The sequence below is a fragment of the Corvus hawaiiensis genome, chromosome 16 (genome assembly GCF_020740725.1).
Source record: "Corvus hawaiiensis isolate bCorHaw1 chromosome 16, bCorHaw1.pri.cur, whole genome shotgun sequence".
NCBI lineage: Eukaryota > Metazoa > Chordata > Aves > Passeriformes > Corvidae > Corvus > Corvus hawaiiensis.
Genome location: NC_063228.1, coordinates 15628317 through 15644614, shown reverse-complemented (window position 1 = coordinate 15644614; position 16298 = coordinate 15628317). Strand labels below are relative to the sequence as shown.

Here is a 16298-nt window from a genome sequence, read left to right as displayed (position 1 = left end):
GCATTGCCGAGAGGGAAGCGCCAAACGCAGCGGAGGGAAAAGCGGCTTCCCCAGGCCCAGCGGGGGATCTCCGGCACTGTCCCGCACGGCCACCACCGGGACACCCCTCCCCGACACCCTCCGAGCTGCGCTGGAGCGAGACCCGGAACCGCCCGGAACCCCTCCGCCCCCGGGACCGCTCCCGCCTCCGCCGCGCGCGGGACACGCCCCGCCCGCAGGTCCTGGCAGGGCCATAGAGGAGCGCGGGGCCGGAGCGGCGCGGTTGCGGCCGGGCTGATGCTGCCCGCGGGCCGCGGCCGAAGGTGAGGGGGGCTCGGCGGGTCGGGTCGGACCGGACCGAGTCCCGCCGGGTCCTGCGGGGCGACTGACCGCGCTGGGCCTTGCAGGGCGGCGGCGGCGCTGAGGGCGGCGCTGGGCGAGGGCGCGGAGCGGCGGCGGGAGCTGGAGCGGCGGGCGGCGCGGAGCCGGGAGCTCCTGCGGCGCTGGTGAGTGCGGGACCCGGCTGAGTGGGGACCCACCCGGCACCCTCCTCCCGGGCCCTTCCATCCCCGGGCGCTGGACCCGCAGCCGTGCCCGAGGCCCTGCGGGCCGGGGGTGCTGATCCTGTCCCGGTGCAGCAACGCCGGCCCCTGTCGCTGTTTGTTCCCTCCAGGAATGATGAGGAAGAGGAGCGGCCACAGCCAGGCTCCAGCACGGAACATGGTGAGCGCTTCCCCCGCGCCGGTGTCCCCTCGTGTCACACAGACCCCGGGCCAGTTGCGGGGTTAGGAGTCAGTCCAGTGCTCTGCGTCGACCTCAACACCCCCTCTGCCTTTTTCCTCCCGCTCTCCTCCTTGGGCTTAGCCTGGAGTCGTGCCTTGTTAACCAAGGCCAGCGATGAAGTGACTGTGGGCCTCAGCCAGGTGTGGGAATGTCACTTGTTGATGTTGACTCCGGAGAATTGTCCTCCTGTGGCTCACATCCATCCTGGGTCTTCAAAGCTTCTGGCAAGCCTGCCTGCACCCTCTGTGCTCCCACAGCCAAAAAAATACCCCCTGCGCCATTCATTAGGTTTCATTCCTTCTGTGGCACCTGGAAGAGTAAGTTAGTGAAGACACAAATGGGGAACATCCAGGTTTGAGCCTTCTGACATGTTTTCTTCTCTTGCAGAAGACAGACCTTCACCCAAGGAGTTGGAGGAGCTGGAACTGCTGAACAGGGCCTTAGAGAAGGCACTGAAAGTCAGGAAAAGCATCTTGAAAACTCCATTAGAGGCTCAGGAAGCTACAGGACAGAAATGGGCAGGTGAGGGACCTGCTCCCAAGAAAGCTGAAGAGCAGCAGGTGTCTGTACTTGAGGATGTTCCTGAGAGCAGGAAGGTGAGAGATGGAAGCAAAAAACCTTTGTTGTTGAAGAAGCCCTCGCCATACCAGTTAAGAGCCCCTTATAGGACTGACCCAGATGTGAAGAAACTGCAAAGGAAAGTCCCAGCCAGATGTGTTTCTCAAGGCCTCAGGACAGCTGGGAGGATTTCCTCAAAAGGTATGACTTCCAAACAAGGAAGGAGTCACAGGACAGCAGCTGGTGCCATTGCCAGAGAGGTCTGTGCTGCACCTGAACCCCAGGAGTCACCTGGCTTGTCTGAATCTGCCCCAAATGAGCAGCAAAGCTTTTCTGGAGGGGATTCAGCTGCAGGAAAGAATTCCATAGCTGCTGGCAAGCAGTTACTTGATGCAGGGAAGAAAAGCTGTGGTTTCCTGGGAGAGTCCAGCAAAAAGGAGGACACTGCAGGTGCATGGGGAAGGAGCACCTCACCAGGGACAGGCACCCTGCAGGAAAAGGGGTAAGTGTGGGAGATGGGCACCTCTGCTGTTCTGCTCCACACTCACAGGTACATGTACAGATCCTGCTGGCTGCAGCTGCTCTGGGGGTCCCAGCCTGGCTTCATCCTCCTCACATCCCTCTAAAGAGGAAGGAAGGATCCTAGACAGTTTAAAAGCCTTTATTGTGGTTGAGTAAGTGTTTTCATTTTAAGGGCTCATTCTTGGATGGCTGAGACTTTGAAAGCCTTTCAATTAAGACTTTTGATGTTTCATAGTCCCCTGTGAGTGTTTTGGAAAGCTGTCTCTGTAGAGCTTTCTTGAGCCTTAGCTTTCCTCTGAGTGTACTCTCTATTATAGCATATTGATTTTTTTACTTATTCTGTTTTTCACACAGTGATAATACATAATGCATGAATTTTCTCTCTCTCTCTCTCAAGCATGTGCCCAGTGCTGTTTGGAGTGATGGCATCTGGATTTAATACTGTCCCTGTTAACCTGTAACATACTGCCCATGTAACTACACAAATCAGGATTGACTAGAATGCAGTTGTTTCAAGGGTTTGGTGTAGGAAGGATGATGAAGGGAATGTTACTGAGATTCTCTGTGGAAAAGTGGCAAAATAATACTTGGAGGATTAGCTTTGCATTCAGGCCACTCAGCCTTGTTGAAGCAATTTCTTTCTTCTTTTGCTTTAACGAAACAGCGAAGGTCAGATCTGATGTCCCTGGAAAGTTCTGAGGAATATTTCTCTCAGCTGCCACAACCTAACTCTTGGGTTTGTGCAGGGAGGAAATTATCCCTTTTCACTGGCATTGGAAGGGCCCCAGGACACTTTAGTGACAGTTGCTGTGGGAACAGGGATCTGGATTCAAACATTTACTTACATTCCCATTGTGGCCTTGCATTCCTAGTCTGCATGTGACTAACAACTGCCAACCCTCCTGTTTTTGTAATAACAATTTAGGGATTATTCTGCTTCAGGATTAAGAATCATATTCCCAGTGGAAGCTCGAATGTCTCATTCCTATTTCTTTGAGTATGATGTGGTGCTAAGCAAAGCTGCTTTGTCCTGCTAAGGTTGGGCAAGAGGACATGGCAGACCAGCTTCCCTGAAGGTGTTTCCATGTCTATACTCTGCTGTGCCATGGCTTTGCTCCCAGCTTCTCATCCTGGATGGACCTCTGATGGCTGGTGGCAGGATGCAGGGGCTTTCCCAGCTCAGCTCCACGATGCCTGTGGAGCTGAATGAGCAAGCTAATCTTCCTTCCTTGAGGACAGTCTGAAGACACTGGTGGATCCAATCTCCAGAGTTGCTGACATCTCCCATTGCAGCTAAATTAATTTCAGATTTTGACAAAACACCATTTTCCCTGTTGGAAGACAAGGCTCAGTTAATTGTTTTCCAGCAGCCAGGATTGATCCTTCTCCTGTTTTACAGATGCCAGCTGAAGCTCCCCCTTCCCTACAGGAAAGCCTATTCCAGGAACTCCAGGTAAGACCAGTCTGACCAGTTCAGTCCAGAGCTACCCTCAGCTTCAGGGCTGTGAGGAGGGGTCAGGTGTGGCTGCTCTGTGTGCCCCGGGGAGGCAGTGACCCCACAGGGCATGGGGCCTGAACTGGGAGCAGGAAGAGCAGCTCCCATCCTGCAAGGCTGCTGCTGAGGCTGTGATCTCGTGTTATTGTAGCCACCAGTGCTACTTTTGTTTTCCGAGTGCTAATTACTGTTAATCACTGAGGCCCTGGAATGCTTTAATCATGGGTTTAACGGTGCAGCAGAAGTCTCTGCTGGTGCCATACACCTGTTGAAGGCAGGACACGCTGTGGGGTGGGTGTCTGTATACACTATCCGATTAGAATTTCCCAAACTATCCCTGCTCTGCCTCTGCAGCCTGGAAGCACCACGGCTGTGTGTGTTTGAGGTTGGCTCCTGCTGCTGAACTCTTACACAGAGCCAGCTCCAGTGCACTGCAGTGACGGTGCAGGTGGTTGGGGCTTGGGTGCTCTAGTCCATTCTCCAGTCTTCTGGAAACCCTCCTGGAAGGGTTTCCCACATTTGCTCTGAGAAATCTTGCCATAATTCAGCAGATTTCTCATTATGTGCTTTGTTCAGGTATTAAGCACAAACCCTTTCTTAAATCTAACTGTAGCCCCTTGTGCTGCCCTCAAGAACTCCTCCTCCTCTCGGAAACTGTCATTTATCAGACACTAGTTTGTGAAGTTGCCCTTCTGCAAGTTGTAAAGACTTTATACCCTTATTTTTCACTTCTAAATTGAGCCTTTCAGCATTCTAATCACTTTGGTGTGATTTTATACTTCTCACTATTGCTTTCAACTCAGTAACAGATTGAGAATAACCTTTGCACCAAAGATCCCTTGTAGGGGGTGTGCATCTTGCCTGGGAACTTCTGTGCTTTCCTGTTCCATTAACCTTACCACTTCTTTGCATAATGTATTTCTGAAATCTGCAGATTCTAACATGATTTAAAAGACCCATTAGGCTAGAGAGAAGACACATGCACACTCGAGTTAGTCAGGCACTGCAGAACTATTTTAAGCTTCCTCCTGATGGCTCTCGCTTACTGCAGCAGGTTTTGGGAGACAGTCCTTAAGGAAAGGATGTTATGGGGACTGTGCATCCATGAGGGTGTTGGACTCTGTGAGTGAAATGCATCTCTCTGGTAGTGCTGTTATTTGTGCCATGCTTTATTTAAGAAGCTGGACTCTGGTGTGAAGTCCTGGCCAGCTTCCTCATGATACTGTCCTTAAACCTCTGTCTTGCATCCCTGACATGCTGCTGTCATTCTGCTTGCCAAACGTACCACTTTGTCCCCCCAAAAAAATTATTAAAGGAGAACCTTGAGGAAGTTTGGAATATGAAGTAATTGGGGTGAGAGTTTGTCCTGTCTGCTCTTTTTTTTGTACACCTTTACAAACAGAATAAATGTACAGAAATGCAAATGACTTACTCCTAAGAAAGGAAGGGAAGATTTGTTGTTTCCTACGGGATATAAACACAGGCAGGACAATACAACAGAATGAGGGATGTGCTGCAAGTTCACATTCTGCTTATGGAAATGTGCTGTCTGTCTTCTGATCCTTCCCCTCAAAACAACAGGAGAGAGCAACAGGTGTTTTGCCGTGTCTGATGCCTCCTGCAGGGTGTCCTTGTTGATCTGATACCAGCTGTGGGAATGAGTTGGGAATGGCTGGCAAATAACCTGTGAGAGAGAGGGGGGGAGGGGGACACTTGTAATTAAAGCACTGATATGCCACACTGGTGTGTCACAGCTCAGCGAGAGCACTGTCTGCTACAAAGGAGCCTAACTTCCCCCTCCTGCCCCTTTGCAATTTCAGGGCATGGGAGAGATGTCGTCTGTGCCAAACAAGTGCAGATGCAGCAGCTGCAAGGACCCGTTTTATGGAGAGGATCCAGACAACTGTATCCTTTCCCAGCAGGCACGGGGTGCAATTGCTCTGCAGTGAGCTCCCAGCTGGAGAGAGTTATGCCTCCAATAACAGCAGTTCCAGTTGGGTCACTAGGCAGTGGGTTTTTTTTATGGTACAGCTGTTGAGCATTTATAAAACTTCTGATCCAGCCAAACGTGGCCACAAGGCAAACATGCCCTACACAGCTGTGCTGTGCTGTCCTCACCTTCCCCCTGCAGTGCCACTTCCCAGGCTGCTCCGCTCTGCCCTGATCCCAGCTGGCCTGGCCTGGGGCTCAGGGTGCTGCACAGAGCTGGTGCTGTGGAACCTTCCTTAAGCTGCTGCTGTTTGAGTTTTGCTCCCCGAAGCCAATGCCCAGTCCTGCAGAGATAGAGGAGGAATTAAGGGGCCTCCAGGATGTCCCCTCCCGTCTGAGGCAGTATGTGGAAGCTGAGCCTGCAGGTAAGGAGGGAAGAAGGGCAGTGTGGGGGCAGAAGGTGGAATAAGGATGATTTGGGCTCCAGTTCCTTGTGTCTTGTGTTCTTGGCATGTGCTGGACATGAGGGACAGGAGCATTCTCCACCTGAAAGGAATGCTGGTGAACCCAAGGCCACTCTGGAAACTGTTTGGGGAGGAAGGTTCCAGTGCTCACACCTTTTCTCTGCTTCTCTTGTAGACCCTCCCACTCTGCAGGGAGAGTATGAAAGCCTTCTGATCTTGGAGGGTTTGCAAACCACAGTGTCCCAGTGCCTGCAGAAGCTGCAGCTGCTGCGAGCAGGTGAGACAGTCCCGGTGTTTGTGGTCAGGTATGAGCGTGGCCCTTTGCCATCTGTGTGCAGGACACTGGACCAAGGTCATCTTTCTCCTCATTATCTTAATGGCAACGGAGCACTTAATTCTCTGGTGGCAAACAAAGCTGTGGTGCCTGTGTGCCACCCCTCAGTGTTCAGGAGAGGCTTGGAGCTTTGAACTGTTGCGGTTCAAGAGGGCTGGGGAGGGGACAATGCAGGGCACAGCTTAGGGTGTCCTGATTGTGCCATGTGTGAGGAGCTTACCCTGATTAATACAGTGTCATTAGTCACTAGTTTCTGGGAACAGCAAGTAGATCATAAATTCTGCAAGTACAGATTTGACTTGTATGTTTTTGTCTCCTGCCTTTTCTTGTACCCTGGCAGCTCTGGAGTCCCAGCTGAGGCTGCGCCCAGACTGCACTGGGGATGTGGGGAGCTGCTCTCCAGCCTGTGTCCCTGCCAGGGGACAGATGTGTGACAGTGCAGACATGCTGGCTGTGCCTCTCCTCTCTTACTCCAGTCTGCAGGAGCTGAGGGACCTCTTTGCCTTGAAGCTGCAAGTGTCAATGCTGCACCAAGAGGTTGCCTTACAAAAGGTGAGTCTGGAGAAGTGTCAGTGCTCGTGGAGCGGGGAGAGGAAAGGACAGCGCTGGGGCAGCAGCTGCTGTACGAGGTGTTGGTGGGCAGCAGCAGCACAGCAAGTTCCCCCAGTGGTGTTCTGTGTTTATGCCTTGTTCTCTTTGTAGGTGAATGGGACTTTTTTTTTCTTTTTCTTTTATCTCTTTTTTCTTTTTTTCTTTTTTTCTTTTTTTCTTTTTTTCTTTTTTCTTTTTTTCTTTTTTTCTTTTTTTCTTTTTTCTTTTTTTCTTTTTTTCTTTTTTTCTTTTTTTCTTTTTTTCTTTTTTTCTTTTTTTCTTTTTTCTTTTTTCTTTTTTCTTTTTTCTTTTTTTCTTTTTTCTTTTTTCTTTTTTCTCTTTTTCTCTTTTTTCTTTTTTCTTTTTTCTTTTTTCTTTTTTCTTTTTTCTTTTTTCTTTTTTCTTTTTTCTTTTTTCTTTTTTCTTTTTTCTTTTTTCTTTTTTCTTTTTTTTTCTTTTTTTTTCTTTTTTCTTTTTTTTCTTTTTTTTTCTTTTTTTCTTTTTTTTTCTTTTTTTTTCTTTTTTTCTTTTTTTTTTTCTTTTTTTCTTCTTTCCTCCTTCTTCTTTCCTCCTTCTTCTTTCCTCCTTCTTCTTTCCTCCTTCTTCTTTCCTCCTTCTTCTTTCCTCCTTCTTCTTTCCTCCTTCTTCTTTCCTCCTTCTTCTTTCCTCCTTCTTCTTTCCTCCTTCTTCTTTCCTCCTTCTTCTTTCCTCCTTCTTCTTTCCTCCTTCTTCTTTCCTCCTTCTTCTTTCCTCCTTCTTCTTTCCTCCTTCTTCTTTCCTTCTTCTTTCCTCCTTCTTCTTTCCTCCTTCTTCTTTCCTCCTTCTTCTTTCCTCCTTCTTCTTTCCTCCTTCTTCTTTCCTCCTTCTTCTTTCCTCCTTCTTCTTTCCTCCTTCTTCTTTCCTCCTTCTTCTTTCCTCCTTCTTCTTTCCTCCTTCTTCTTTCCTCCTTCTTCTTTCCTTTGTTTTTTTTGTTGTTGTTGTTAGGGCCAGGGCAGAAGCCTTTACATGCCTGACCCCCTTCTGAAAAGATTTTATTTAGCTATTCTGAAAGAATTTGGCAGTGGAGGATATTGTAGGTAATGCCTGATGGCCCCTTTTGTCAGGCCTTTACAGCCTGTTAGGGCACCCACTCCCTCATTCCCTCCTGTGTGACTTCCAGCTGGTGAACTCCTCTGTCTTCTGTTCCTTTCCTTTTAAATCTCAAACCACTGTGCTGCTAATCTTGCTTTTACCATTCTGAGACTGTAAGAACAGGGTAGGAGGTGTCAGCTTCTTCAGCAGCCTGAGCAGAGACTTTGCCACGCAGGGATTGCTTGTTCTTCTCAGCCAGCAGCAAAGGGCAGAGAAGATCTGTGAAATCACATCTACTCCTTTGACCTGTTATTTGCCATTGACCTGAATGATAGAGGCTTTGGAAAAGTCATTTTTTGTAAGGCAGAGAGGCATTATTAATAACTGGCTGCAGCCCTGTGGCTGAGGATAGATTGCTACCTGACTTCAAATGGGATTTCAGCATTATAATCCTGGATTATAGATTATGAAGGGCTTGATTTTTTTTTTTTTTTTTTTTTAATCTGCCCAAAATGAAGTGGTGACCAAAGCCTGCTTCCTGCTGCTCTGTTGGCTGACTCAGTTTCTTCTGCACATGTACCCAAATAGGTGCTTTGTGCCAGGTGAGCCCTGAGGGTCTGAAGCTGCTCTGTGCAGAGTGTGCAGGATAAGTGAAATTCTTGGGACAGATGAAGTAAATGGACATGGAACAAGATAAATACCCCAGAAAAGGATGTACCTATTTGTGGCCAAGCCTGTCCATTGCCTTTCCATGGAGGACTGCCAAGTATTCTAGAAATTCCTGGTAGCTCTTAGCCTGTCTTTGATGGTGAAGATCTGTTTCTTCTTAGGTATCAGGAGCAGAGCAGGTGGATGGAAGTGGAGCAGTGCAGCACTCCTTCATGTGGCAACTTTCCCCTTAGGTAGCTGTCATGTCTGTAGAGACTTCCCAGAGATGAGCAGCTGTGTCCTGCTTCCCTGTCCTGTGCACAGACTTGTGTAGAACAGGAGAGGGAACCTCCTGCAATACCCTGTGCTCTGTTCTGTCCAGGTCTTCCTCTGTATCCACCAGGGAACAATCATGGAATCACAGAATAACTTGAGTTGGAAGAGACAGACAAGGATCATAAGTCCAGCTCCTGGCCCTGCACAGACAGCCCAACAATCCCACCCTGTGCCTGAGAGCATTGTCCAAACACTCCTGGCGGCCTTTAGGGAGGTGGCTGACCCTCCTGGGTGCACTGGTGCAGTTGTCCACCCTCCTGGGCAGCCAGAGTGTGCAGCAGGCTGGGTGGGGTTTGGTGTGCAGGCTGCTCAGACTCCATTACGTCATGCCAGATAAAAAAGAAAAAAATAAAAATCCCAGGCAAAATGTCTGTCTGAGCATTAATTCAGGAGTGCAGAAGACCAGTTTTTGTCCATTGATTGAAGTGACTTGTGCTTGAATTGTCAGTCAGTCCTAATCCCAGAGCTGACACGGGGTTGTTTGACAGCATGGGCTGAGATCCCAGGACAGGCTGAAGGGAGTAGCAGTCAGGCCAGGGAATGCTGAACAGCTTGAGTAGTCCCTGTAGCCTCTCTGGGCTGGAGTTGGCCACTTACACCTCTGGCACAACTGGAAGGTGATGGGAACAGTCCTGAGTGAAGGGTTGAACTTACCTTTGGGTGAGCAGGGGCTTGGCTGTGTGGCTGCAGAGCTCCAGAACCAACACCAGCTCCAGTTTCTTGCAGGATGTTGGTCTCATCCCAGTGCTGGGCCTTCCCTGCGGCGGGGCAGCAGCACTGCCACTTGTCTCACTGCTCTGGAAATGCTGGGTGGCTGCTCACGAGCAGAAAATGAACCACTCTGCCTTTATTAAATCTGACAAAAGAAAAGTATCCATCAATCAATCAGCCAGTTATTAGTCATACTGCTCTGATTAGATTTCACTCGTTATGCAGCCACTTCAAGGAGTACTGAAGTGCTGCTGACTCTGGTGACAATGTCTCCTTTGCTATGCCCAGGTGATGATGGCAGACCTGCTGCCTGTCCTGGAGGCCAGGCCATTCCTGGAGGGCTCTGCAGGGCTGTTCCGGGCCATCCACACCCAGCTCTGTGAGGGAGGCCGGTGCTTCCCTGTGCTGGTGAGAGATGAGCTGCTGGACTGAGCTGGGGAGCCTCCTGTTAGACCTGCCCGGAGCCAAAGACAGCTCTAAGCAATAAATCTTTTCTATTAACTTCTTTACTCTGCCTGTTTATTCAGTTAAATTCCAGGGGGTTGGTTTTGTTATGGGCTTTTTTTTATTTATTTCCTTTTGTGTCAGGAGCCCCTCTGCTCTGGAGCCAGGCTGGGAGAGCTGGGGGTGTTCACCTGGACAAGAGAAGGCTCCAGGGAGAGCTCAGAGCCCCTTGCAGGGCCTAAAGGGGCTCCAGGAGAGCTGGAGAGGGACTGGGGACAAGGGATGGAGAGACAGGACACAGGGAATGGCTTCCCAGTGCCAGAGGGCAGGGATGGATGGGAGATTGGGAAGGAATTGTCCCCTGGGAGGGTGGGCAGGCCCTGGCACAGGGTGCCCAGAGCAGCTGGGGCTGCCCCTGGATCCCTGGCAGTGCCCAAGGCCAGGCTGGACACTGGGGCTTGGAGCAGCCTGGGCCAGTGGAAGGTGTCCCTGCCCATGGCAGGGGGTGGAACTAAATGATCTTTAAGGTCCCTTCCAACCCAAACCAGTCTGTGATTCTGTTGTTCTGTATCACTTTCCTGACCTGTTACCTCCAAGGTTTTTTTGAAGCCCCTTCAGGGCTTCAGGCTCTGATCTTGGCTTTTCTTCCAAGGGCTGTCTCTACCAAGAGATTCTTGGCTTCCTCAGGACACCAGGCTCCTGTATGCAGACAGTGTAGCAGGCAATAAAACATGATTTGTACTGATCAGATAGCCACAGTACCATGGGGCACGGCCTTCCAGCATCCAGGAATCCAGAGAACCTGAGCTGCTGAGCTTCTCGAGTGCTCTGCTCACCAGCTGGCACATAACCAGCATTAGAGTGCTCATTTAGTGTTCACTGACTAATTGTTTTCGATGCCTTTATGTGCAGCGGATGGATGGATGGATGGATGGATGGAGGGAGGGATGGATGGATGGATGGATGGATGGATGGATGGATGGAGGGATGATGGGTGGACGGAGGGAGGGATGGAGATGGATGGATGGACGGACGGATGGATGGATGGATGGACGGACAGAGGGATGGATGGATGGACGGACGGATGGAGGGATGGATGGATGGACGGACGGAGGGAGGGACGGACAGAGGGATGGATGGATGGATGGAGGGACGGAGGGATGGATGGATGGACGGATGGATGGATGGACGGACGGAGGGACGGACGGAGGGATGGATGGATGGAGGGACGGAGGGATGGATGGATGGACGGACGGAGGGACGGACGGACGGAGGGATGGACGGATGGATGGACGGACGGAGGGATGGACGGATGGATGGAGGGACTGATGGATGGAGGGACGGAGGGATGGAGGGACGGAGGGATGGACGGACGGATGGATGGAGGGACGGAGGGATGGAGGGATGGAGGGACGGAGGGATGCCGGGCTCGCGGTGCGCGGCCGGCTGTGCCCGGCAGGTGGCGGGCGGGTCCCGCGGTCCCTGCTGGAGCCGGAGGAACCCCGGGAATGTCCAGCCCGGCCCTGGAAAACGCAGGTCCTGCAGCAGTTCCCACCTTGTCACCGCGAGAAAACGGCAGCTGCGGTTCCTCTTGCGTGCTCGGTTGTTGCGTGTAATCCCCAAATTCCCTGACGTTTCAGTGAGAGGTAAAGCTTTGGAGTGAAGTGGAAAACCTCTGCTTGTGAGTACTTAAAATCCCTTTCAGCAAGTGTACCACAGCTTAGTACAGTTTGGCTCAGACCATATCTCTAAGATGGACTCCTTGCTCGTGTGTGTGTAATTTAACTCCCAGCAGTGCTAAGACATTCATTATTTTTTTCCTTATCTTTTCTCAAGGCCAGGCTGCCTGGCTCTTCTGAATGTCTGGGTCTTTCTGACACTCAAAATTCAATAAAAATCATTCATATGATAGATAAAAATCAGCATCTCTTACTTTCCCTTTATATTTTTGTCATAGAATCCCAGAATGGGTTGGGTTGGGTTGGGAGGGGCCTCATCTCATCCCACCCCCTGCCATGGGCAGGGACACCTTCCACTAGCCCAGGTTTCTCCAACCTGGCCTTGGACACTTCCAGGGAGCAGACACTGACTCCTAAATTAGCGTGGTCATACACGTGAACATGTCCGTGTTTGAATGGGAGGGCTGACATTTGGTATTGTTAATTAGGGTGCTGTTATAGATAACTTGTGTCTGCAAGCACTGCATGAGTCATGGAGCATCTGCTGCTCGGCGCAGAGCAGGCCAGTGTAAATTGGCAGCAACTTCAGCGCCACAGCAAGGACTGCAGAGGTGGGAAAGGGCTGGGCAAAGGAGACAGCCACAGCACAGGGTTCACAGGGCTTGTTGCAAGCTCAGAAGGCAAGCTGTCGCTGGAGGAGTTGTGCAGAAGGGGTGCAGAATGTCAGGTCGCTGGGTTGTTCCCTGCCTCTGGGGGCAGCGGGGTTTTGTTACTCTTCCTACACCACATTTTATAATTTTCAGAAATGTGTAAGACTTTAAATCATCTGAATGACTCACTCTTTCAAACCAGTCTTGTGCTATAGCAGAGATAGAGAGATTCAATAGCAATTGAACTCAGGGGTTGAGGGGTCTTTGTTATAGAATGTGCCATTGTTATCAAAAGAAAGTACATCCAGCTGAGATGAGGAGAAAAAGACAAAAGGTAGTGTTTGATGCCAGGGGATAAAATTACAGAAATACAGGAAATGAGCAGTATTTTTGGAAACTGATAGATGATCCCAGTGCTGTGCAGACATGAGCTGAGAAAGCACAGTGAGGGTCAGGGAGGATTAGCAGCTCTTGCTCCTTCTTTGTCCCCTGCAGTAGCATTTAAAAGGTTTTTGGGTTTTCCCTCCTGAAGGATGGGATCCTGAGGAGGAGGCAGGTTTTTTCTATTCTTTCCAGAATCTCTGACTTTAAATATTTCCGATGGCTACCGTTTGTCTTTTCCCCTGGCTCTCTTCTCTCCTTCTCCTTTGCAACTTCTCCACGGACTGTGCTTGTTTTGCAAATGTGTTTGGCCAGGGAAGGGGCAGCAGCAGTGCTGCTGTTAGCTCACACTGCAACCAGCAGAGCCTCCTGGGGGGTTTCACGTGCACCAGTTGTCTTTGCTCAGCATTAGAGGATAACAGAATCACAGACTGGTTTGGCTCAGAAGGGATCTTAAAGATCATTTAGTTCCACCCCTGCCATGGGCAGGGACACATTCCACTGTCCCAGCTTGCTCCAAGCCCCAATGTCCAGCCTGGCCTTGGACACTTCCAGGGATCCAGGGGCAGCCACAGCCTCAGCTGTGCTTCGTTCTGAAGCTCTGCTGAGCCCTCCAAGGGGTTTATCCTGTGTATGTTACCAGAACTGCCACCAAGCACTGCTGAAACCCCTCCTTGGGAGGTGCCACATGTAGAGACTCAACAGTGTGGCTTTAGGGGTGCTCCATGTCAAAAACAGAAATGCCTTGAGTCTTGGTGAGGAGGAAGACACCAGCAGTGGTGTGGAGGAATGTCCTGCCTCTTCCAGTCCTTCTGAGGGGTCTGGCAGCATGTGAGTGGTGACAGAGCATGACAGCCTGTGCCCTGTGACTGTCCACAGCACACTCCCACTCCTGGGAAAAGGACAGGAGGAGCTCCCTGGGCCAAACACGTTAGGGTTTGGAGAGGCAAACCCTGATGAGCTGTGTGAGGGATAAGGGAATTTCATCAAGGAGCAGTTTAAGATGGTAAGTGTTGAAGTGGGAGGAAAACTCCCAGCCCCCTCTGAAGATGACAAATTTGCTGTTGATGTTATTCTCTAAATGAGCTTTCTGTGAGCTCCAGAGAGCAGGTTACTTGATTAAAACTGTGTGTGAGTCAAGCCTGAAGCATTACCACCTGACTCAGCAGGTTGTGCCAGTCCAGAGTTCTAGAAAGAGCACTGGTGCTGCAAAATGCTGGGACAGAGCTCTTGGATTTTAGGAGAGCTGCTTGGGGAGAACTGTATGTTCTCCACACACATTTTTTGATTTTTGTATTTTTTTACCCAAATCAATCTCTTCCTGAGTTACAGAATTCCATATGAGCTTGTGAGTTCCAGATGAAGCTTTGCTGAGAAATTTTGTCCGCTTCTGCTAAATCAGGAAGGGGTGTTTTTGGGTTCCACATGCATGCAGAGCACACTGAGGATGCTGGATGTGGGAACTGCAGGATGCAGAGAGCTCCTCCAGACTGTCCCACGGTGTCTAATGATCAGTATACTGTAAGCAATGAGTGGGAAATGCTTTTATCGCCTTCTGAATGCCAGGAGAAGGAGCCAACAGGGATTTTTTGTGGGCAGGCAGCCAGTTCATGGCTGTGCATTTCCAGTCCTGAGTCCTGTCACCATTGTGGAGTCACTAGGAGGCTGCAGCAGATGATGGATCTGACAGCAGGGCTTGTCACTTGTTATCTGTAAAACAGAGATTGAGCTGATTTCACTTGCTCGTGAGCTTGGTTTTGTATGCCTGTGCTCTCTGCAGCAAGGCCTCTTGTTTTGGTGGATTTTGGTTGATTTTTATAAGTTTGTTCACTGGGACTGGCACAGTTGACATCTGGTTTTACTGACAGCTTCCTAGTCCTCCTTCATACATTAAATACAACCTCACAAAAGAAAAACCCTAACCATTGCTCAGTCTGACAGGAAAACAATTCATTAAATAGGTATTAAAGTTCCACCACCAGGCAGGTTGAGTACTATTTTTGTAACCACCACGCAGAAGAAAAGATTTATCATCTTGGGTTTAATTTGTGGAGAAAGAAGGGGTTTAGCATTGTAATCAAGAAAAATCTCTGTCTGGTTAATTAATCTGAGCTCAGTTAGAAAGAAGAGGGCAGGAAGCAGCATGCCACATGTGCCAGGGAATAAAGAGCTGGGAATGGGAGGGGGGAAAATTAAAAGGGAGTTTTGAACTGTAATTTCAGAAGGCGAAAGTTTACAGCAATGGGTTATTTAGGCACACAAATGAAGATGTTTGACTTATTTTTAGCCAGAACAAGAAAGATAATCAGTGGGTCAGGAGTCTGGATAAGAAAAAGTAACTAGAAGCAAGATGTGAGTCAGTGGAGGAGCCTGGCCTTGGAGAAAAGCTTGTCTGGAGTCTTCCCTCGTGGTTTCTGGGAACACAAGCTCCTGTTAGGTTTGTCCTCAGCCCTTACATGTTCCAGAGGGAAACCATTGATTTGTCTCATCTGAGCTCCAGCTTAGAAGGAAGACTCAAGGGAGGCCTAATGTGCATGTCCAGGTCAGCAGGACCCCAGTGGGGGCTCCCTCCTGCCCCACAGATGACGCTGGGTTGGACTTTCCCTTTCACTGCAGCTCTGGAGCACCTCAGCATCCTTTTCCCTCTCTCAAAACGATTGTGCCACAGCTGTTGGTTCAGCTGGCACAGCCTCGGAGCTTTGCAATTTGTGTGTTCTCTGAGGATCTCATCCTCTGGGGTTTCGTTTTCCTGCTTCAGGCTCTGAATTTCAGAACACGCAGCAGTTTTCTCTCGAGGTGAAGTCTCTTAGAGGACATGTTAGCAGTAGATCTTGCTTTTGGAATTGTTGGGCAGGTGAGAGCTGTCATGCAAGGTGAGTGCATCTGCAGCCCTCACTGCCCCCAGGATGGGAGTTTTGGGTACCATCCAGGCATAGGAACACGAAGGAGAGAGCACAGGAATCAGAGAATCATTTAGGTTGAAAAGACCTTTAAGAACTTCCAGTGCAAATGTTCCCCCACTGCCAAGACCACCACTAAACCATGTCCACACATCTTTTAAATCCCTTCAGGGATGGTGACTCAACAAAAAAATACCTTTAAAAACTTAGTGAAACCATAAATACTGCTTTAATTACAATATTGTGCTGACTGCGTCATGGGACAGAATTCAAATGGCTGGATACTGGATGCAGGGATGAATCAGGCAGTATTTTTTATATTTAAGCAAGTTTGGGCATATAAATTTAAACATAACCACATGTTTCTGTGAGCATTCCTGGCTCACTTATAGGGTCATAAGGAAATTCAGTGTGTTTGCCAATATCCTTTCAACTATTTTCAGTCCTAACTACCTGGTTTTGTCTCCGTTTTAAACGGTGTTTGTTGTGTTGTGCTGTTCTGGAGTCTTCCTGAGGGTGACAGAGCTCTCGGCAGAGATCCTGCTGTCCTTGCAAGAGCAAACTCCCCGGATTTAATGGAGTTGTTTGACTGAACAAAGCATTAGTGATTTGAATCATGTGTGATTACATCTCCCTTCCTCCTACCAGCGGGAGCACCGCACTCTCCGTTCGCAGGGAGGAGTTCAGGGCCTTGCTTATGACAATGCAAACAGCATTATTTGGGGTTTGGGCTTTTGATGGTTTGGGGTTTTTTAAGAATTAATTACAGTAAAATAGCTTATTTTTATGTATTAGGTGTATTTCTTATCTATGAGCCTTAAAA

At 49.5% G+C, this 16298-nt stretch overlaps 1 protein-coding gene across 1 annotated transcript; it reads left to right on the top strand.

Moving 5' to 3' along the window:
* Nucleotides 1-276: 276 nt before the first annotated feature.
* Nucleotides 277-9926, top strand: TEDC2 (tubulin epsilon and delta complex 2). Its single transcript, XM_048321244.1, has 10 exons — nucleotides 277-302; nucleotides 387-485; nucleotides 653-702; nucleotides 1150-1822; nucleotides 3242-3295; nucleotides 5158-5242; nucleotides 5583-5691; nucleotides 5906-6007; nucleotides 6405-6616; nucleotides 9710-9926. The coding sequence occupies exons 1-10, from the start codon at nucleotides 277-279 to the stop codon at nucleotides 9851-9853; spliced, it is 1554 nt and encodes a 517-aa protein (XP_048177201.1). The 3' UTR covers nucleotides 9854-9926.
* The last annotated feature ends 6372 nt before the right edge of the window (nucleotides 9927-16298 follow it).